Here is a 24,540-nt window from a genome sequence, read left to right on the forward strand (position 1 = left end):
CAAATAAATAAATAAAATATTTTAAAAATAATTACCACTTATCAAATGTTCACCAAATACCAGGCACTGTGGTACATATTCAAACTCATTTGATGCTATTAACAACCCTATAAAATAATTATCAAGTTTTGCATATAAAAAAGCATATGAGACCTAAGTGACTTGTGTGAGGTCACATAGCTACCTGGCGGTAAACATAGAAACATAGCCAATCCCATCTGTCCCAACCCCACACAGTCTCCCTAAACATTATTTAAAAGGTTAAAGACAGATAGCAGACAGGCAAAAATGCAGCAAAAATGACAGAAACTGGAATAAGATCCTCACACAAACAAAAATTTTCACAAATCAGGAAGAAAAAGAGGAGGGATGTGTACACCGTGCTCTTGGGATATAACTGGCAAACAACTTGTAGGCATTGATTCTAATGTAATAATCAGATAAGTGCCCAAAGATCTATGTAAAAGGATGTTCATTGCACAGTTACTTACACTGGTTTAAGAAAAAAAGAAAAAAGGAAGGAAGGAAGGAAGGAAAAAAGGAATGGGAAGGAGAATGAGAAATTCAAAATCTAAAAATAAAGCTTTGATTCAGGAAGTTATTTTACATATTCATTTCCCAGTGTTATTGAGATATAATTGATATACAATACTGTGCAAGTTTAGGGTATGGACTTACATTTATTGTGAAATGCTAATCATAAGAAGTTTAGTGAACATCCATCTCATAAGAAAGAAAGGAAAAAAGAGAAAGAAAGAGAAGAAAGAAAGAAAATATTTTTTTCCTTGTGATGAGAACTCTCATTTCTTCACAACTTCCCTCCACACCACACAGCAGTGTCTGTCAGCTACAGTCACCGTGCTGTCCATGACATCCTCAGTGCTTATTTATCTTATACCTGGAATTTTGTGCCTTCTACCCCGCTTCCTTCAATTCCCTGTCCCCCTATCAGTAAGTTATGATGTATCCTTTTACATAATAGAAATATCATATTGACTTATAGATGAACGATGATGTGAAAATATCTAAGTAATATATTATGTGAAATATAGTGAAACAGTACGTAAGAAACTAAGCCATTTTATTTTTTGAAGATTTATTTGAGAAAGAAAAAGAGAGATAGCAAGGAAGAGGGGCAGATGGAGAGAGAGAATCTCAAGCAGACTCATAATTGAGTGAGAACCCCAATGTGTGGTTCTATCTTACGACCTGGAGATCATGACCTGAGCCAAAATCAAGAGTTGGATGCTTAACCAGCTGAGCTACTCAGGTGCTCCAAAATTAACCCATTTAAAAATCTAACTTTGGCTATTCTACATTGCCAGGGGTGATTAACAAGATGTTCATGATTACCTGGGTGCATGATTGTAGATACATTTTTTTTTTAATTTCTGTTTTGTGTTTTTTTCTTTCCTTTATTATCCATTTTTAACAGTAAATAAGCATTGTTTTTGTAGTAAGGAAACTATTTTTAATTGTAATCAAATTAAAAAGAAATTTTAATGGTACTGGAAAGACAGTGAAGGTTTTGAGGCACTAAAATTAAACCATGTTATGAATTGAGACCTGGAGTCCCATCTAGAGAAACTAGAGAAAACAAAGATATCTTTCTAGCAAACATTTAGGCCACTCATGCCCAGAGGTAAACAGACACAAGAGATCAGCTTTCCAATTTCTTGTAAATGTAATGAGTGTATTAACATGATGCTCATTCAAGCATCCCAGCAGCTCCACTTGACAAATTATTTAATATATTTCCACGGGGTTTCTCCATGTGTATAATGTAGTTTTGCCCACAGGGTTGTTATAAAGATTAAATGAGCTCATTCATGACTTATTCGAAAGCATTTATTTCTTGAGCATCTACTATGTGACAGGTGCTGCTCTGGGTTCCAGAAAGGGAATGCTGAATGAGGCAATAAGCCTCTTTTCACAGGAAGTTTCCATTTGAGGGGAAGAGACAAAGTAGCAATTAAACTGGAAGACAGCAGGATAAGTATTATAATGAATAGAAAACACCATCATGTGCTGTGACTGAAGATCACCTCTGAGGAGAGGAACATGAAAGTGCAAACCTGAATGATAGAGGAGCCGGCCCCTCAAAGATCTGAGAAACAAGCAATTGAGGCAGAAAGAACAGCAAACAAGGCACATACGTGCTTTGGCTGAACTGTCATCACCATTAGTAGTGGGAGCATCATTCATAACAGTGAAAATAACAGACGTTTTTACACATCTAACATTTCTTCAAATTTCTTCATAAACAGCTTTCATCACCTCAGGTTTTAATAAATTCCAGCCAGTCACATGCCTACTTAAAGCAAATTTCATCCTTCCTCCTGCAGACCTTGCCGTCTGCAAAAACTTCTTCCTGCAGAAAGTTCTACAGACATTTCTTTTTTTTTTTTTAATAAATTTATTTTTTATTCTGCAGACATTTCAGCGGGATATTCTTTACCTCTGCGATGGCTAACATTGTATTTCTAGCTTAAGTGTTAACCACCGTGCCACATCTGCTGCTCCCGAAGAGCTGACGAACACTGACAGATGCAGGAAGAAATAAAAACTTCCTTTCATTTCCTTAATAAAACCAATGGGAACCATGGCTGGCAACTTTCTCAACCATGAGCCTAGATTGCAAAGGTTATTTTTCTTCTTTCTGCCAAAGAGAGAAATATATGTGCTTTGATGACTTCTAACAGATTGCAGATGGGTTAACAGTTGCTTTTTTTTTTTTTTTTTTTTTAATTTTCACTTTGGAAGTGATATGAGGGAGCCTAAGAAAGGGGGAAGCTTGACAAGGCTGGGAGTGTGCTTTGGAGCCAGAAGTAATGTCCTTGAAATCAGGTGCCAGGCGAATAACGTCAGAGCAAACCAGAGGGGTTGCCAACCTGGCCTGCAGGTTGGCTGGATGCCATCCTACTGCTGACCGTGTCTAAGATATTATCCAAAGTGAAGATGATGCTACTGTCCTGCTTCCAGGCAGTGTGGCTAAGAGAATGGCCTCTACAATCAGGCAAACCTAAATGAGGTCTGACTCTGAAAGTGACAAATGGCGACCTTGGCTGAGTTACTTGAGATCACAGAAGAGGCTATCAGAGTACCTTCCTCATAGGGCTGATGTGAAGATGAAATGAGAGGAGCAAGTGAGCACACAACACAGTGCCTGGTATGTAACCAGTCCTCAGTAAACGTCAGCAGTTATCAGAAAGGCAATTGCTCTCCACGCTCCATAGTGGGGATGGGACTTGTGTTGATCTATCTGCGTTGGTACTGAATCTCCTTTGTGGCCACACAGGTGTAGATTATGGGTGTGGTCTGTGGCATGGGATAGGAGAAGGCTTTCCAAAAATCCATGTTTCTGATGCTACTCAGTTATTTATTTATTTCTTATTTTTATAGATCAATCTCTCTATTTTTATGTAAATGCAAGTTAGTTAATGTATAGTGTAGTATTGGTTTCAGGAGAATTTAGTGATTCATCACTTACATATAACACCCATGCTCATCACAACAAATGCCCCCCACCTTAATCCCCATTATGATTTAGTCCATCCACTCCCCTCCAACAACCCTCAGTTTGTTCTCTGTATTTAGGAGTCTTTTACGGTTTACCACTCAGTCATTTATATTCATCTCATGCTGAGTACCTGTCAAGTCTACATGACAGTTAAACACAATCTCTACTCTCCCTGAACCCCTGACACCACTCCTCACTCTCCACAAGCTACCTTGTCTTCTACTGAGTTGAGAATGTCAAGTCACTTCATTAACTTCCATCTTCTCCAACCTCAAAAGATTTCTGTGTTTTTCTGTATTTTTTGCTACTTTCCCTTCTTTTCCTCCCACCCAAGAACAAACATTTCTCTTACTTCCTGAATCGAATCCCTGCTGTTGTTTTCCTAGTTGAATACTGCCTCATCCAGAACCTTCTTTCATCAGCCAGCATCTCTCTTCTTCTTATGCTCAATGTCTCAATCTTCAATGTTTCTTGAAAGACCTTTTGGTTCTTATTTATCGTTTACAAAATTTCTGCTTTTCTAAAACCAAATTACTTTTCCTCTTCAAATCTCCTTTTTCTGACTTCTGATCTTCCTCCAGCTGTTAATGATATATGTTTTCCACCGAACCACGACCAACTTCAAAGTCACTTTTAAACCTTCTGCTTCCCCAACACCATCCATTGGCCCATCTGAAACGTTTCTCATATCCGGCACTTCATTCTTCCTCCCACACTAGGACCTTGGTTCAGACCCACTGACAGACGCCCATTTGAAGGAGGCACATTAGAAGTCACTCGTGGTCCTCCTACTTCTCTCCCATCTCTCCACCACCCAAATATTACACTGTCATGTTAATCATCCTCTAACCCATTTACAACCTTGTCAGTATCTTCTTACATATCTGCAAAGGCACCTCTTGCCTTATAAATAAAGTTCAAATTCTCTTTTCTAGTGTTTAAGGTTCTCCATGGTCAGGAAGCAGATACCTTTCTAGTTTTGTTGCTACTTATTTGTCTTCAGATAGTCTGAACTTCACCCAACTCTTCCCCACAATCTCCATGCTTTCCTGCCATTGTCTACAATCATTCTCATCCTATAACCCAGCTATTCTAGTCATCCTTCAAAACTCAGTGACATATCGCATCCTCCATGAAGCCTTCACCAAGAGAAAAATGGAGTTCGTCTCTCTTTGGTGAGTAAGAAATGAGGGTGCTTGAAATAGACTTAGGGAGAGGAAGAAAAGCTGACCCTTTAAAATATGTTACCTTTACTTTTTAAAAAAGATTATTTATTTATTTATTCATGACATAGAGAGAGAGACACAGAGAGAGGCAGAGACACAGGCAAGGGGAGAAGCAGGCTCCCTGCAGGGAGCCCGATGTGGGACTCAATCCCAAGACCCCAGGATCTCGACCTGAGCCAAAGGCAGACACTCAACTACTGAGCCACCCAGGCATCCCAAAATGTGTTACCTTTAAGTTGTAAAAATCAGAACTATTTTCTGGCTTTAGTTCTATATTTATGCTTTCTTTTTGTATGGTATTATTATATATGATTTAAATTCCAGTTGGTTTTTCTTACATTTTGGAAAACTGGGAGCATCCATGATTGAGAGCCTGATTTTACTACTCCCAGCATTTTGCCACCCTCTGTCCTTCCTTTGCTGCTTGGGACATTCTAGTTTTGGGTTAGCTGTGATTTGTAACATCCTCAAGAATAAGAGTTACTTGTCTTAGATCTTTCCTCAGAGTGACTGTTAGACTATTTTCTGAGGAAGATATGTGTTAGGAACCTTGAGCTAATAAAATGTAAGTGACCACCCATGAAGAAAAAGTACAAACTAGGAGAAACAAGGTGATGGCACATGCTTTGGGAGTCATACTCAACTTGAAGAGTCTGAAGCAAAAAAGTAAGCTTTTTGCTTATGTCTTGGCTTTGTTTTCCTCCAGTCTGGAGCCCCAGGTCTGGAGCTCACTGACCATCTTTAAGAGAAGACCCTGTTAATTGTTCCGAGCCATAGGAGCTGATGTGTCAACAGAGACATTGGGGCACCAGTCCCTACGTGAAGCTTCCTTTCATTTGTGGCTCTCATTCTCTATATAATCTGGGACACTTTGCTGTCATTGCGAATTTGCTTAGGTGAGCCATGATGTTTCTGAGTTTTGCCCTTGAGACTATTTCCTCTTTGCTCCACCCACACTCCCATCAGCTTTCAGGAACCTCAGACCCCTTGCACAAATACACACACACATTTGCATGGACACATGTACAGATTCACTACAGTCTACCTAAGCTAACTACCTGGGTATACTATGGACATTAATTTTCATCTCTTAGTAAATATAATTCTTGAAAAAGCCTGCCATCGTTCTTTGGCTGGTAAAATGATTGTATCTCAGAGCTCTCCTACTAGGAATCTTGACTTCCTGCAGCGTTAATATAAATCAATCAATATACGAGCCCCTGCTAAGTGCTTCATATTGTATCCTGCCCAGTGCCTAAACATCTTTTGATATAATCTCCACCCACAAGGAGTTAAAAATCTAGTTGAGTAAATGAGGCAAAACTGCTAAAAATCTTTGATGGCAAAATCTAGTAATGATAAAAACATCAAGTTCAGTTCTCCTAGAGAACTAGAGCTAATTGTGAAAGCTGTTTTTGCAACTTGAAATCAGGAAGTCACAAAATTGTAATCTTCTCAAAAGGTAAGGTTGATTTGGCAACCTAACAAAACTTAAAATGCTCATACCCTTTGACATAAATTCTAGGAATTTATCAAACAGGTATATTTAGACTACTATACAAAATTACCTATACAGAAGTTTCACTATTACTTTACTAAATGAAAATAAAGGAAATAAATCTGACTCCATCAACTGGGGACTAATTAGAATAAATTACAGAGTATTCAAACAACAGAATCCTATGCAGCCTAATGGCTGCAAAAATGAAGTAAATTTAAGTAGTTAAATGCACCCTCATATAGATATAAGCTCTTTCTATATGTGATCTCATTAATTTTAATTTAATTTTAAAGATTTTATTTATTTATTCATGAGAGACACAGAGAAAGAGGCAGAGACATAGGCAGAGGGAGAAGTTCCCTGCTAGGAGCCTGATGCAGGACTTGATCACAGGACCCCAGGATCATGACCTGAGCCGAAAGCAGATGCTCGACCAATTTGCCACCCAGATGCCCCTATTTGTGATCTCATTTAATGTTTGTGACAATCCTGTGAGAGAAGTTTTGGTATAATCTCCCTCAAATGTAAAACTAACGCTCTGAGATGTTAAGTGATTTGCCCAAGGTCACACAGCTAGTAAGTGGTGAAAGAGGATTCAGCTGAGCTTGTCTCCCTCCAGAGGCAGTACTACCAACAGTAGTTAACCTAAGAAGTAGAAGAGAGCCCAGAAGGAGGGGGTAGGTGGGAAAGGGGACTTTGGCTTTGGTACCGTTTGAAATTTTCCACCAGGCACATATAATAACTTGGTAATTAAAAAGTTAATTTTTAAAAGGCATGCTGGCTGTCTTCATTTCATTTCTGTTTGCCAGTTATCACACAGGAAAAAATGTGAGAACAAGATAACGAAATTAACACTTTTAGTTCCACATGACAAAAAAATTTTTCTTATTTGTAAGAATTTAAAAAATGCAGTTTTACGGTGAGTTCCCTATACAAGTAAGGTTGGATGCCTACCATTTGTACTGCACTGTTAAACATACCCCTTTTCAAATACAATATTTGTCTATAATATTATGTCAACCCTCAAAAGTGTCATAATATCAGATATCTTCAGGCTCTTCCAGTGTAAAATCATGTAGCCCTAATTTGATTCATTTGGTGTCTAAAATCTAATTAACCTCTTGTAGTCGTTGGGTAAAATTAGGAAGACCAGCAAAATCCCAGATTCCCTTGACAAGTCAAAAATGCTGAATGCCCCATGTCCCTCCTTCTATGATACTTCAATTCTAAACATTTCTTCCAATGTAAGTTTTAGTGTTCAAACTTCTATTCAAATAACTCTTACAATGTGTGATAACTACTTGTGTTGCATATACTCTCCTGACCAGATGAGGGTCTGATCAAGAGCAGCAATAGTGTTCTACTGATCTTTTGCTTCTGTAGCACCTAGCTCAGAGTTCTAGAATTATTTGCTGTATAAGGAATTGTGTGTGTCATGTTAGTTTTGCACCTTTTTATAATCCTTTTTCACGTATCTCAAACCAACTCCTACATATCAGACATTTTGCTCTAGGTCACTCTATAATACTCACCAATGGAAAAAAAGAGTCCTTTGTTTATTTTTTTTAAAAGATTTTATAAATAATTTATTTGAGAGACAGCACTGCGGTGGAAGGGAGGAGAGGGCCAGAGGGAGAAGCAGACTCCCAGCTGAGCAGGGAGCCCGATGTGGGACTCAATCCCAGGGCCCTGAGATCATGACCTGAGCTGAAGGCAGATGCTTAACTGCCTGAGCCACGCAGGCCCCCCCAAAAAGAGACTTTATTAATACATTTGGATAATAGCGGTTGGTATCGAGGTTGCAAGAAAAGTCAGGAAACTTGGTTAAATCAAAACAATCCTCACTCCTGGCACATAGACATGTAAAGTTTTCAAACGTTTTTACTTCATCATTATTTATTAATTATTCCTCACAAAAAAAGCTTCAGGGGAGGGCTTTCTATTTTCCTTCTCTTTGATGTTTGGGGAATGGTAACTTTATCCTAAAGACTTGCAGCCTTTCAGTTGAATTTATCCCAATGTTAATAAAACAACCCTTCTGGGGCACCTGGGTGGCTCAGTGGCTGAGCATCTGCCTTTAACCCGGGTTGTGATCCCAGGGTCCTGGGATCAAGTCCCACATCAGGCTCCCTTCAGGAAGCCTGCTTCTCCCTTCTCCCTCTGCCTATGTCTCTGCCTCCCTCTGTGTGTCTCTCATAAATAAATAAAAATCTTTTTTAAAAAAATCCTTCCACCTAACTCCTGCATTCCCAATTTGTTTGGAAATCATTATTTTTACTGCTACTAGAAGGTGAAATTTTTTTGTAATTTAAGTTTTATACACATACGTAATATTTAATATTTGATTAATAAATACTCTTGTGTATCCCAGGGCTCCTTTAGTGGAAGCCACCTGTCCTCTCCAATTTTCTTTCTATAGCAACTCACTCTCTCTCTGAAACACTGTGCCCTTCCTAACCCCCTCCTGGCCTGACCTGGCTACATTCTGTCTCTCAGGCTTTGAAGCACTAATACCACAGCAACACTGTTAACCTCTGAACGAAATGAGTAGAGAAGAGGACTAGAATTAGCACAGCCTAATTAATGTCCCTCCTCTCCTTTCCTCCAAAGTAGCTAACATATTAAGACCACCTAAAAACAGAATCAATGAATGATGTTTTCTGATCCTGTCCCATTTATGAATTAATTTATCCTATTACAGTGTAAGTTCTGACTGTCTATGCAGTGCACCTCTGTGAACTCCTTCAAGGTCCTGGACCAAGACAGAGAATAAGCAAGCAAGCAGACCAAAAGCTAGCTAAATAACCAACCTAACTAAAGAGAAGGCATAAGACACTGGGGAAACAGTCAAATAGTCCATGGTTCCTCCCTCAAGCGAGTTATAGTTTAGTAGAGAAGGCCACTTAGTGGCCTTATGTCATTGCTATGTCATAGCAATATGACAACTGCTAATTGCTGTTAATGTAGACAGGGATCATGAGCATCTACAGGTGAGACATCTGAATTAGAAAGATGACCAGTGGAAGTTGTCTAAAGGAGAGGGGTTTTTAGATTTTTCAACTTAGAACAAGTACTATGTTTTTATACCATTGGTACATATTTGGGTGTCTTTAAACTATGTGTAGCCTTATTTTGCATGTTTATGTTCTCTATGAATAAATCCTACTGAAATTTCCTTTCTTCCCCTCAGCACTATATTTTGAGATTTATCCACTTATTACATATAGCTCTAGTTCATATTTATCCAACTTGGCCAATGAACATTGGACCTGCTTCTATCCTTTGTGGCTTTGTGACTGTGGCTTTGTGACTGTCTGCTAAAAACAGACATTTTTAACTCTAATTTAGTTAAATTACCAATCTTTTATGGCTCATGCTTTTTGTGTTTACTGAAGAAATGTTTTTCAACTCTTAAGTTCATAAAGATATCCTCCCTTAAGTTTTTCTAAAAATTATAGTTTCCTTTACATATGTCTCTAGGCTCACTCTTCCATATCTGTAACGTTCCCCCCACCTGGCCCTTTGGGCTCCAGTCTACAAACTGGTCAGGTTCCTGAGCCAGAGTAGTTCTGGTTTAGATCCTGGTCAGAAGGGAATGTCCTCCTCTCTCAGTGGTTCACAGCCTCACAGCCTTTCTAAACACTGTACCTCCAGATGAAGGTGAAGCAATAGCTACTCAGTCTCACTGTTCTGGTTAGAGAGCTCCTGCAGGCCTCTGCCATGGAGCGCTGAGGTACCTCTGCTCCCGTCTGCCTGGGGGCTGCTCTCCTACTGCCCCTGCAGGTCAGATCCAGGGCACGCCCTTCTGATGCAGCCTCTTCATTGCTTCATATGTGTCTCTTGCTTGGATCTGTAGAGGTATGTGTCTTGCTTTGAAGACTTGCTGTTTCTTTTTGCTTTCTTTTTTTATATATATTCTTTACTATTTCTCTGTGTTTTGAGAAGAAATGGCATATCAAGGCATAAACTTATTGAACTGTGACTCCTTAATTCTCTTTCTGACAGATTGGAGGAAAGAGTAGCAAGTAACCACACAGCGAGAGATGTTGAAAGGGAGTGGTAGGTGATAGGAAGTATGTGGCATGCACAGAGACCAGAATGAGAAGGAGGGTTTTGGAAATGGGGAGCAGTTTGGTATGACAGTAACAAAGACGACCCGTGGGGGAGGGTAGCAGAAAACCCTGAGGACAGGTGCAGCAGGATCTGCCAGCCCAACAGTCACCCTGTCCCTAAAATCTCACAAAATACCTAAAGCACCAACACTGAAGAAGAGAGGAATATGAAAACAGAAAACGGGAGTATTATTCTATAGAAACATTACAGAGTTTACAACATGCTCATAGCATTTGAGTGAAGAACAGAGTGCTGGTGTTGTAAGTCTGTTCTAGAAACAAGAAAGCTGAGGCTTCGGGAATTTAAGTGATGTGCTAAAACTGAAACCCAAATTCTCTTCCACCTCATCCCTTGCTCTTTCCAGCGAGCACAATTCAGAGCATGTATATATGGCAAAAAACCTGCCAACCGTGAATGCATCTCAGATAAAGCAATACAATCAGAACCAATTTGAATAGAGGTAAATTTCTTTGGCAATCCTAGATTCCACTTTTACGTTCTTCTACTTGTCTCTCATTCTGGGCTCTGAACCTAAATTCATAAATAGTCCATTATACTTGTTTACCCTGTGATACAACAGACTGATAAGGTTCAATGTTGTAGCTACTCACCCAAATTTGCATTGTTACTAGAACAAAGGAAGTAACTTCCAAATGTGCAAGTTCTGAGTAATACCGGCCTACCGAGGATCTGCGTTTGAGGCAAAACTCCTTACCAGTGTTCCCTAAATCACATGACTTAAACATCCTTTTGCTCCTACATATAAGAATCAAACTGTCTTTGCAACAGTGAGGTTTTGAACTCATTTAACTCAATAACAAGCGTCTCAAATAAGAGGTCAGTATCTCCCTGTTAACAAAACTACTTAAAGTTTTATATCTAGCTCTACAATGATCACTCATTTACTCAACAAATATTCCAATTTAATAGGTTAATAATATCTATTATAAAGTAAAAATATTACTTAAGGATGCATACTAAAAAAAATGCCACCTTGATTAAATGACACCTATTCTGAAATTCAGTCACACAATAACTTGCTTACAAAACAGAATAATGAAGAAGACTAAGACAGACTAGTTATTTCAAGTGACAAAGGGGTAAACTTGACCTACTTTTCTGTATTTGTACTTCATTGTTCTTTCTATTCTCTTATATCAAGCCAAGTGCTACTTGAGTAATTACATAGTTCTTTCCTTTCTCAAAGGAGAGTTTAAATAACCTATTTCCCCAACTCTTACTATATCTAATACATCCCTAAAAACTTTTTTCTATAATTCTTACATCCCTGGGCAGGAGGAGGGGGAAGCTCTTAAAAACCTCATTTAATAAGATTTTCCATCTTCCTTTTCTTTTCTTTTTTTTTAGATTTTATTTATTTATTTATTTATTTATTTATTGAACGAGCTTTAGTGGGGGAGGGGCAGAGGGAGAGAGAATCTCAAGCAGGCTCTACACTGAGCATGGAGCCCAACGCAGAGCTCTATCTCACAACCCTGAGATCATGACTCAAGCTAAAATCAAGAGTTAGATGCTCAACCAATTGAGCCACTTAGATGTCCCGAAGTTTTGTCTTCTTAAGTCATAAAAGAGCAATTTGAAACTTTCCACTTCAAATAGGTCTTCTATCTAATTTCCAATCCAGTAGTGTAGAAAGGTGGCTTTATTTGAACTGTAAGTAGTGATCAGTCCTCCAAATTCTTAAAGAATAATAAATATTACATTGCTCTGTAATGATAGAAAAATCCAGTTCCTTTAAGCAAACTTAATCACTGCTGCTATTTTTCTCTGATATTGACAAACAGTAATTGAAACAAGAACCAAATTGGAGTTTGGCAAATGTATGCTTGTCACATAAATCATACTTGTTGCAAGTTTTTAAGAGCATACTGCAGACTTTGAAAATGCTTCACCTACATAGCTTTGAGTGGGGAACTAAGGAGTAAAAGTGGTGAACTGTGTTCTTTATTCTCACAGGTTTTCAGAGTGTGGGATATACAGACTCTTTCACTCTTACAAGTCTTCCATGACAGCCATGGAGGACCAGGAGACATGCAGATTTACTCTATGGTCTATGATTCCAATCATGGCATGCTTATTACAGGTAAGTGTACCCAATTCATGGCAGACAAAACTCATATCTAGACTTAACCTTTTTTTTTTTTTTTTAACTAGCACTTGAGCACTAACTAGAAGTAAAGCAAAAGGAGAAGGGGAATGTGTAAACTGTAACTCATCACAGTAGATATGTAATTCAGTTCCACTCCTGGTCTCTCCAGGGCTGGGTAGATAAAAATGTGTGATTGTACTTCTTTGAAAAGACCAGGTCAGTCCTCTAAGTTCTTAAGCCTAAGAAGATGGCTTGGGTAAAGCAAGGAGTGGGATGTGATGTGTTGCATTTAAGGCAAAGCCAGCTCTGTTTTGACTCTTGGGAGCTGGAATATGAACCATCTTTGAGGGGCTCCACCAGCATCAATGCCCCTTTTCTTCTGTGAGACAATTTAGCCCCATGCATTCTGGTAATGAGACAGTTAGTTAGAAGGTGCTAACCCTCTCTCCTGCCTTTGCTTCTAGACAGTAAAGTGGAGAGAGAGGATAGAGTCCCAAATGACAGATCCACAGTCCTGATGCCAACATATTTGTTACCTCCATTTATTGTTGCCTCTTGAAAACATGATTTCTAAAGACACAAAAGATCCTGCTAGGCATTTAGGTTAAATGCTGTTCATCTGCATGCCTTCAGGCTTTAGAAGAAAAATGAACAATGTTAACAATACTTCTTCCTTCTGGAACACCAGCCCAGGATGCATTTCCTAAGCATTTTCTCACTGACCACCTGTTCTGAGTTCCTGTGGGATTAATTAGGGCTGGGAAATTAGTGCTATCTCTGCTAGTGGAGCATATAATTATTTTTAACTTTCCTTTTTTTTTTTTTCTGGATTAGGAGTAAACTAGCGTTTTATGCTTGATAGATAATTTCCCACCCTGTAAAACAGAACTTAATCCTAGGTATAAGCACTCTTCTTCTATATAGCTCCTCCAAAAATAACATACTCATAACTGCAAGCATATTTTCTCCTAGTGCCCCCATTTGCATGTTGGTTTAGTGGGCTCAGCATTTCCAATCCATTTATCACCAGAGTTACTAAGGACTCGAATATTAAGATAAAAGAAGAAGGAAAAGGAGGAGGTGAGGGAGGAGGAGGAGGAAGTAGTGAAGAAAGAGGAGGAACAGATAATCAAGATTTCTCCTCAATTTTAAATAATTCTGATAGTGCTTTGCTTACAAAATATACAGCTCCGTGTATCACTTACATTGATTGCAACCATCAATTTGATATCAGAATTGCATGAAGCTTATCTCCCATACTTCGTGCTTTGATTCCAAAGGAGCTGCCACAGTTATCTTCTAAACTGCAATGACAGCAGGACTGCATTCTGGAAATGCTTTGTAGAATATAGTATTGTTATTGTTACTGTTACTTGTATTATTCCTCTATTACAACAACTCCCTTTTGTAAAGTTCTTTTATGAAGTACTTTCATGTACTTTATTTCATTTGGCCTGCACAACTACCACAGGAAGTAGAAATTATTACTTATCCTATTTTTAAATGACAAACTAAATATTAAACAGTTCAACTGACTAGTAGGAAAACACCAGGTTTGGGGCACCTGGGTGGCTGGGTTGGTTAAGTGTCTGACTCTTGATTTCAGCTCAGGTTGCAATCTCAGGGTTGTGAGATTGAGCCCCATGTCAGGCTCTGTGCTTAGCATGGAGTCTACTTGGCATTCTCTCTTTCTCCCTCTGCCCGTCCACCCCTCCCTTGCTTGCTTGCTTGCTTTTTTCCTCTCTTCTCTCTTTTTCTCATAAAACAACAACAACAATAACAACAAAACTCCACTAGGTTAAAAGGTAGAACTGGGATTCCTTCCCAAAGCATCTGGCTCTTGAAACCACATTCTTTCTCTGTAACTGCATAGTTTCCATAGCAGTAGTATAACTAGCTAAAAATGTAGAGAATTACCACTGGTTCATAAGTGTATCTAGCTTTGTTGATGTCAGTTCTGATTAAAGCTAGTCACAATATGATGTTAGAGGATCTACCAGGAAGCTCCTAGTATTGGTTATCTGGCTACCATATTCCTCTCATATTTCCATATTAGAATATTTGAACTGAGGGATGCCTGCGTGGCTCAGTGGTTTAGCACCTGCCTTCTGCCCAGGGCATGATTCTGAAATCCCGGGATAGAGTCCCACATCGGGCTCCCCACATGGAGCCTGCTTCTCCCTCTGCCTGTGTCTCTGCCTCCGTGTCTCTCATGAATAAATAGGTAGAATCTTTAAAAAAAAAAAAAAAGAATATTTGAACTAAGAAATATCACCAGAAAAACCTTTTAAGTCCTTCTTTACATATGAATAGATTCTATCTTAAAATTTAAGCAGCCTCGGGAAAGTGCTTAGTAGCTCCTGGGGCATCATATTCTACAGGTGCAATTGGAAAGTCATGAGAAACTCAATACAAAGAGTTGACCTTTGATAATTTAATCTCCACATCAATAAAACAGAGAAGTTTCATCTTGTTTGATCTTTGAAATACTTAGAGATTCTTATTTATATTTCTAGACATTACACTGAAGCAGAATACATAGTTGATTTGAGAGTTAAATAACATTTGTAGTATTCCTGTAAAACCAAACCAGCACCCTTATGAAGATAAGGAATACCCACTCTTCATCTACTTCCCCATGTTGATTTAGAAATTAATCTTATTCAATATTGATGCTGCAAGCACTGGCTTGTAACTGTTCTCATTCATTGCATTGCATTCAATAAGACCATGTTTACAGACTGCTTTATCACTTGTTGGTCGGAAAAGTCTAACAATAAATTCTAATCGCTAAATGGAAGTTTAACCTGCAGCAGAAAGCTGACCATCACCCATCACTGTGATTACTATACACCAGATGGAGAGGTATGTGGCAATCACTCTTAAGAAGGAAAAATGCGGACTATATAAAAAAAAAAAAAAAAAGAAAAAGAAAAACAGGAATCACTGAAAAGAGAGATATCAATGAATCCAAATGGCCTGCACTTAAAAATTAATGAAGCCCTCAATGTATGCTTTTCTCTTGCTGAATAACATTGGCTTTATTTATCAAAAATGCTTTTAGAGAAAATAAGTGTATCTTCATTCCATTAGGTATCCTAGGAATTGATATTACTAATCTCACCGATGAGTTGTTTCCAAATACAACTGATTGGGAAAAGTCTTTTGTGATTTAAAACTTCTAATATTGGATATTTGTGAGATTCCTATTTCTGTTCCAGGATCTAGTGTAATGGACATGTACCCTCTAACTAGGATGGTACAAGATACAAAACAGGTTCCTCACACTCATGAACGAGAAATCAATGTCATGCTTTACAACAGCTATTTTCACCAAGTACTCACTATCTGTTCTGAATCCATCATTAAGGTGAGTATGTATTGGCTCTTCAGAAAAAAAAAGGCAAAGCAAAATTTTCTCTTTTTATGGATAAGTCTTTGAGTGATTAAGTAAATGTAGAGGTACATAAGATGAGACTTGACAATAGAGCTATTTTTAAGGACTCACAAACACATGAAAAACAAGTATTTTAAGCCAGCTCAGACTGCTTGCTATTAAGCTACATTCTTAAATAAATAAATAAAGCTAGTTTTTGCTAACAGAAAGGAACTTTAAAGGAAATATACTAAGGAAAGAGAGCTAGCATGGATAGATAGATAGATAGATAGATAGATAGATAGATAGATAGATAGATGATAGATAATTTTTAAATCCAAGCTCTGAGCAGAGGATATGTTAAGAAGGAAGGGGAAGGAATTTACAATGTTTAGTATAACCCCTATAGGTTCAGGATATGTAACAAGTGCCTTAAATTCATGATTCTTATTTAATCTTCACATTGGTTCCTTGTGGACAGATAAAGGAGTCCATTTTAAAGATGAGGAAAGTAAGACTCATAGTGATTAAGCAACTTGCCCCCAGATCACATAACTAGTAAGCATTGTAGCTGGGATGTGAACCCAGGTTTGTCTAATGTAGATACCCGTGTCTGTTCCTCTGTATTCCACTGCCCTGTCATTACCATGCTCCCCAGAGCCAGGGTACGCAGCCATCCTAAGTGCATCTGTAATTCTGATCACCGAAGCCATCCAGCAGTGATGGCCAGCAGTGTTTGCCTCAGAGGGTCATCTTTTTATTTCATGCACGCTCTCCAAAAGGAGACATCTGGAGCAGTAGTGAACATCCTTTGGAGACCCTTTAAATCCCCTCTGGATCTTTGACCTTCTGTGCTCATCCGCTGGAGATTTTCTTAAGCCCAAATCTCCAGAGCTCAGTTAATTATCACCTAGCTCTGATAATGTCTACAGAATAAGTAAAGGAAAAGTAACACTAATAACAACTCCGTTTTCACAAATACTGACCTCTAGGGGGGAAATGTCTTCCTTATAAGGGGAGAAGCAGGGAAGGAATTTATCTAGGTGAGTTTTCATACCTGACATTGGTTGAAGAGGGATCATACTTCAAGCCAGGAAATGGATGACTTCTGAGACCCAGTCAGGCAGTGTCACTCATTTCTCTTCTCTTTTGAGGACCTTGTCTGCACTTGGGGGGGCTCTCAGAGGTTGAGAATGTGGTCTCTAGGGCCAGACTGGCCTCATTCAGATCAGTCAGTGGCCTTTGGTTGGCCTCCAGATGATTCTGTGAGCTCCTTCTCGTCCTGTCTTTCTTCTTTGACTCCAGCTGCAACCACTGTCTTTCAGCTCTCTGGCCCTTTGCTTATGCTGCCCCTGCCCCACGTACCTTGAGGGCAATTGTTCTGTGTTGCCAGTTCAGTTTCATAACTCACTGACAGTCTAGTTTACATGTGAGCATGGCAGATCCACAAAGGAGAGATTTAGACAAAAAAGGCTGAAGGTCTAGAGCCTCAACTGTGTTTCTGAAGAGAGATAATGATGTGTCTTGACACATTTCTGAATGTTCTGATTACACCCAGCCTGATTATACAGCCAGCCTTCTCTGAAGTCATTCTCTCTCCCCCTAAGAGTGAGGCCCACGTCCCTAATCAGAACACTTCTTGGAAGGGTCAGTGAACATCTTTCTCAGGGTTCTCTTAGATGCCATGCTGTTCACCACAGATTCTGTCCTGTGACTTCTGACTAATTTGGATGAGTGTCAACAGGGAATGAATCCAGTTTGATGGTTTTTTTTGTCCGTCGTACTTGTAATTGTTAAATTTCGATCTTGCTGCTAATCTTGCTTCCTGCTTACAGTAGCAAAATTGGCTCCTTCATCTACAGCCAGGGCTACCTGGAATAGTCATTGCCTGTCTACATATGCAGCAGACATACTCCAGGGTAGCACGGTACCTACTAGATGGCACTGCATCTTTTAGAACTTTCTTTGATCAAACTGACATTCAGGGCAGAACATTGAGAAAGATTTTAGAAGTGCATAGTACCAATTCTGAGGCTGTTTCAAATATTATAAAATTTCTGTAAGAGCTAAACAGTATATGAATAATTTGATTTTTTAAAATTCTTTCTACTACAGGTTTGGGAACTCGAGACTGGCCTCCAAATATACCAGATTTTAGACCCTCATGGCTTCAATGTTGAACTGACCTCTGCAGCTATTAATGAAAGTGGATTTCTTTTTGCCACAGGAGCATGTAATGGTTAGACTCATATCCAGAATATGACTTCCATGCTTTAGTGCCTTGAAAATTTGTGCTAGGAACTCATTAGTTATATGGGTTAGAGAGAGCATGAATCAGGCTGGAATATGTCAGCATGCCAGAGACTGCTCTGCCTGACTGAACATCAGCAGGCTCTTCTGTAATGGGTATCAAAGTCCATATATCAATACCTCACATCACATTTATATTATTGCCTTAATGTTTGCAAAAGTCTTTCACACATATCTCATTCTATCTTTGATGGGACTTATTTGTGTTGCACTGACTCCTCTTGTCCTTTTACTTCTGGGTACCGCCAGCTAAGAGATGGATATTAGATTTAGTGCTTGCTGATAATATTTTCACTTCCAGTAGGTTTGGGGACCAGACAAAATCCAGCCCACTTTATTATATAACACCTAGAATTGTATACTGGATTTGTTTATAAATCTAAGCTCCTTGGGGGGGGTGTCATGTCAAACTTGAGAAGATGTCAAGCTCATGTAGTGTTATGTCACTTGCTCCTCCTCATGCTATAGAGCACTGAGTAGAACTTTCTGGAACTAAGCACTCCAGCCTACCTCAATTTTCACTTCACCTTGCTCTGACCTCCCATGAAAGAACTACTTTATCTAGACAATATGACCAACTTGTATGCACTGCTCATAGTTTATTTATTCTAGGGATACATTTACTAAAGAAATTCTTGCTTGTAAGCCAGTTGGTGGGATGAGTGAACATCCTGATGTGAAAGTCTGATTTTTTTAAAGTGTAAGAGACAACAATACACATGAGGTGAAATCATGAATGCTAAGTTGATGGGATGTGAGTATATGTACCTGTTCTGCATGAGGAACGGTTCTTCAGAAAGCAGTCTCACTGTTCTATGAGCACATTCTACATACATATGAAAATTAGTTATAATAAAAATTCTGAGCAATGCACACAACTGTTATTAGACATAAGCATTAGCAATTCATACAGATGACTAAGATAGTATTGTTTTCATGCAAGCAAGTCATATTTCATTGTTAGTGCCAGGGTCTAGAATTTCTTAAACATGGGCAATTTGTCCTCCTCAGAGGTAATTGACAAAGATGCTGGGACATCCTAGGATACCCTGGAAAGTAGGATTCTCTCTAACTCTCAGAGCAGCTCTACTCACAAGCCAACAGTCCACCTCATTCCCACCCACCCACCACCTAACCTGAGCAGTACCTCTCCCTGACCTCTGACCTGTTAAATCTGACTGCCAAGGTCATAAGGTAGCAGGAAATTTGGCTGTGACACTGTGGTCCACATATCCAGGACTGAATAAGAGCATTCCTTCTTTTAATTGTTTATACGACTATGTTTCTCCAAGACTATAAAGTCTTTGAGGGCAGGAATTATGTCTGTTCACTTGGCATTCACAGCTCCTCATGCAATGCTGACGATAGAGGGAGAATTTAGTCAGTGCTTAATGATGTTGTGAGCAAATGGCAGGAGTTGTGAGTACTGCTGATAGAGAGAACCTAGCAGAAGGGGAGAAAAACAACACAGTGAGAATATTCCTGATGTCTAGCAGGAGTAGGCTGGGGGATCAGAAGTGGGGGCAGAGGTGTAGGATTAGAGGCAAATGAAGGAAGAAAAGAGCTGTGAGGAGCAGTCCACTGGGTTCTAAACCTGAGGTGGCCACATGAAGAGGACTCCTACACAGAGTGATGATCTAGAAACAACCATTCAACATCCATGCTGTGTATCACACCTCCTGGCCCCTTCATCAAGCTCCGTAAATTGAATGACTTAAATTAACTATAAAGAAAGTAAGATTTCAAGAAACTCAATATCCCCTTTGCATTTCCTTCCATGTAACCAACTAAACAACTCAAAAGTTGATAGATTTCTACCTGCTGGAATTCTCTTAAATGTTTTATTACCCAATAAGAGCAAAAGTCTTCAAACACATCAGCACCTTAGGAAATGTGATGTTATTGGATGATCTTTTACTATGAATGACTATTCTGGCATGATATTAGATAAATGGAAAGATATTGGGCAGTATTTAGCAAACTGAAGAGTTTGGGAGTATAGGGGCAGAAAACATCTTCAGACAGAAAGCTCAGTTAGGAGTCTGAGTGTTTCAAGAAAACTGTCGCAAACTTCAAGAAATTGCCTAGTCCTGTTCATTTTTATCAGCCTTTGAAAAATCAAGGCATACAGAAATGTATTTTGTGCACAGCAAGGCTAAGGAGACTCAGGTGTCAGTCTTAGTAGGAAATAAATGTAGGGTAAGTTGTTGGCAGAAAGCTTTCAATTAGATCAATTTTGTCTAAGATAAAAGCCAAGCTTTCTACAAATTATTTTTTATCTACATAGTCTTTTTCATGTGTGCTCAGGAACAATTAAAATCTGGGACTTTGGCAGTGGGAAGAAGATGAAAATGTTGCCAGAAGGGAAAGATTGGAAGGAGGAAGAACACTGGCTACGGCACCTGATTTTCCTGAAAGCTCAGGAAAAACACCAGTACTTGATCCTCACCTTGGAGCGCAACGGGAAGATCAAAATGATCCAGGTTTGCAATCCCAGTTTTATATTTGTACTCTATGTGCTCTTCTCTATGTGCTCAATGGAGTTATTGGATGATGCCCATTTCACTCTTCTCTTGCCAGTCATCTGAGAATAGCATTTCTCCACTATTCTTCCTAGAAGGTTCTTAATTAAGAGCATCCTTGCCCAGGTCCAAGCAAAGAGCAAAAAAGAGTAGCTGCTTAATGACAGCATCTCACCCACCCAGAGTTTGCTGAAGATGAGTCAGGAACCTCTGGAGCAGGTATCATAAAGGTGAAACTTACCCACAGCTACCACCTCTGACATTGTTTATACCCTCATCTAGGGATAATCCACTGGCAGAGCTGCTCCCCAGCAGACGCTGTGAGAGGCAGCAGTGATTCCTCTCTGTCCTTAGAACCCATAATGCATTCAGGGATGCTCAAGTCACTTTTTCAGTTTGTCACCAAAATTGCTTTGTTTACTGTAAGGTTAATGATGCAATCTGCTCAGGGCCATTTCAGGAGGATTGAGGTAGTCTAATTTATTTTTTCTGTGAGTCTATTACCACCGAAGAATGCTAATGCCTACTTCATATTTAAAATGAAGGCTACATCATTTATCCTGGCTACAGAGTGGATCTCTCTCTCTCTCTGCCTAGAGCTCAAGGACTCATTGACTTTATTATTCCTCTTCTGAAAGCTGAGATCAGAAGGAAAAAAAAATCTTAAATTAGGTTTGCAATCATGAAATCTCAGCATTGATTAAGGTGACTGATGGCCCTGCTGCTGGAAAAAAGGAGTGAAAAACATCCCTAATTCAATATATTCTTCCCATGTTGTCTGAGCAATCCAAATAGCACCATAGAATGGGATTTCTTAGTAACATACCCTAAACACAGCAACGTATTGATTTCCTTTCTTTAAGATAGTGCAGTTGACCATTAGGATGCTTTTCCTAACAGATGATGTCTATTACGAACACTCCTTTTTTAATGACTACAAAAAACAGCCTGGTGCTGCTCCCACATCAAAACCGGTTTTGGTTTTACACAGCATTTTTCACTTTGATTATTCTGGTTCTCCAAGTGTCCAAAATCCATAGGCTGGGCTTGATGAATTGCATTCTTGCTCTGCCCTGAGCAGGTGCTCAAGGATTGAAAGAATGAAGAAATTTAGGAAGTCTTTTATAAAAATATACAATAGTAAATGTTTGGGAAACTTTTTCTTTAAAAAAAAAAAAAGATAAAAAAAATATTTTATTTGTTTATTTGATCCAGAGTGAAAGAGAGAGAGAGAGAGAGAGCACAGAAGGAGAGAGAAGCAGACTCCTCGCTGAGCAGGGAGCCTGACATGGGGCTCCATCCTAGGTCCCTAAGATCATGACCTGAGCCGAAGACAGACACTTAACCGACTGAGCCACCCAGAAACCCTAATGTTTGGGCAGTTTTAGGGAATTTTTATTAATGTTGGAGGGAAGAACTTTATAATAAGCATAATGTCAAGTGCACATTTACTTATTATTTATTGTTAATGCCTTATTGTTATTATTTGCCTATTAAAAAGAAAATAGGGTTTGATTTACATATTTATTTTCCAGAATACTGTTGTACCTTGAACAACATGGGTTTGAACTGTGTGGGTCCACTTATATGAAGATTTTTTACATAACAGTATTATAAATGTATTTTCTCTTCCTTATGATTTTGATAACATTTTTTCTAATCTACTCTATTGTAAGAATAAAGCTAATAATACATATAACATACAAAATATGTGTTAATCATCTATGTATGTAATTGGTAAGGCTTCCAGTCAACAGTAGGCTATTAATAGTTAAGTTTTGCAGGAGCAAAGAGTTATATGTGGATTTTCAACTGAGTAAGGCTCATCACTCTTAACCTGCATGTTGTTCAACGGATGTACTTTTATTCATTCCTTTTTTTCCCAATGAGCATTTAGTAAATGTGTCTCATGGACCAGAAAGACATCTTCCCTTTCAATGAGGAACTTACAATTCATATGAAGGGTTGATATTGATCTAACTATTACAAGGGTTATGAATACTTGCACAAAGTACTACATGAATTTACTGTGGTGGGCAGTGCCTACCCAAAACAGAGTTGGGGTAGATTTCTTTTTCCACTGATTTCCAATGAAATACAAACTATTTCAAGAAACACTATGTGCTTTACATGTGCTAGATATTTTTCCATATCCCAAGATTCCATGGAAAATAAGGTATTTATGAACTAGATTATTCAGACCAACCCTCCACTGAAAACAATGAAAAGTTCTGGAAAAAATATTTACTGAAATTCTCAACTAGCATTAAAGAGCTAACAATATTGGTAACTAAATATCAGATCAAAATTTTAGTGTAAGTGGAGAATGAGAGAGGTAAATGAAGAACTAAAATACCATTGCTCCTTTTTTGTTTGTTTGTTTTTGTATATTTTTATTGGAGTTTGATTTGCTAACATATAGCATAACACTCAGTGCTCACCCCACCAAGCGCCCCCCTCAGTGCCTGTACCCAGTCACCCCGCCCCCCGCCCACCTCCCCTTCCACTACCCCTTGATCTTTTTCCAGAGTTAGGTGTCTCTCATGTTCTGTCACCCTCACTGATAATTCCCATTCATTTTTTCTCCTTTCCACTTTATTCCCTTTCACTATTTTTTATATTGCCCAAATGAATGAGACCATGTAATGTTTGTCTTTCTATGATTGACTTACTTCACTCAGCATAATACCCTCAAGTTCCATCCACGTTGAAGCAAATGGTGGGTATCTGTCATTTCTAATGGCTGAGTAATATTCCATTGTATACATAGACCACATGTTCTTTATCCATTCATCTTTCGATGGACACCGAGGTTCCTTCCACAGTTTGGCGATTGTGGACATTGAGCTATAAACATTGGGGTGCAGGTGTCCTACCGTTTCACTGCATCTGTATCTTTGGGGTAAATCCCCAGAAGTACAATCGCTGGATCATAGGTAGCTCTATTTTTAATTCTGAGGAACCTCCACACAGTTTTCCAGAGTGGCTGCACCAGTTCACATTCCCACCAACAGTGTAAGAGGGTTCCCCTTTCTCCACATCCTCTCCAACATTTGTTGTTTCCTGCCTTGTTAATTTTCACCATTCTCACTGGTGTGAGGTGGTATCTCATCATGGTTTTGATTTGTATTTCCCTGATGTCCAGTGATGCAGAGCATCTTCTCATGTGCTTGTTGGCCATGTCTATGTCTTCCTCTGTGAGATTTCTCTTCATGTCTTTTGCCCATTTCATGATTGGATTGTTTGTTTCTTTGCTGTTGAGTTTAACAAGTTCTTTATAGATCTTGGATACTAGCCCTTTATTTGATATGTCATTTGCAAATATCTTCTCCCATTCTGTAAGTTGTCTTTTAGTTTTGTTGACTGTTTCTTTTGCTGTGCAGAAGTTTTTTATCTTGATTAAGTCCCAATAATTCATTTTTGCTTTTATTTCCCTTGCCTTCATAGATGTATCTTGCAAGAAGTTGCTGTGGCCGAGTTCAAAAAGGGTGTTGCCTGTGTTCTCCTCTAGGATTTTGACGGAGTCTTGTCTCACATTGAGATCTTTCATTCATTTTGAGTTTATCTTTGTGTATGGTGTAAGAGAATGGTCTAGTTTCATTCTTCTGCACGTGGCTGTCCAATTTTCCCAGCACCATTTATTGAAGAGACTGTCCTTTATCCAGTGGATATCCTTTCCTGCTTTGTCAAATATTAGTTGACCATAGAGTTGAGGGCCTATTTCTGGGTTCTCTATTCTGTTCCATTGATCTATGTGTCTGTTTTTGTGCCACTACCATACTGTCTTGATGATCACAGCTTTGTAATACAGCTTGAAATCCAGCATTGTGATGCCCCTGGCATTGGTTTTCTTTTTCAATAT

The 24,540-nt window shown here is 38.9% G+C and overlaps 1 protein-coding gene across 7 annotated transcripts in view; it reads left to right on the plus strand.

The window, feature by feature from the left end:
- WDR64 (WD repeat domain 64) overlaps positions 1-24,540 on the plus strand; it is a 144,553-nt gene that overhangs the window by 72,628 nt on the left and 47,385 nt on the right. For all 7 annotated transcript variants that reach the window (XR_005362176.1, XM_038542678.1, XM_038542679.1 and 4 more), the window contains 4 exons: positions 12,338-12,464; positions 15,692-15,840; positions 17,962-18,085; positions 20,464-20,639. Coding sequence is in view for 6 of the 7 variants with exons in the window: in XM_038542678.1 (XP_038398606.1) it covers positions 12,338-12,464; positions 15,692-15,840; positions 17,962-18,085; positions 20,464-20,639 (576 nt within the window). In the remaining variant the exon portion in view is untranslated. The remainder of the gene's footprint in view (positions 1-12,337; positions 12,465-15,691; positions 15,841-17,961; positions 18,086-20,463; positions 20,640-24,540) is intronic.

The sequence above is a fragment of the Canis lupus genome, chromosome 7, assembly GCF_011100685.1.
Source record: "Canis lupus familiaris isolate Mischka breed German Shepherd chromosome 7, alternate assembly UU_Cfam_GSD_1.0, whole genome shotgun sequence".
Lineage (NCBI taxonomy): Eukaryota > Metazoa > Chordata > Mammalia > Carnivora > Canidae > Canis > Canis lupus.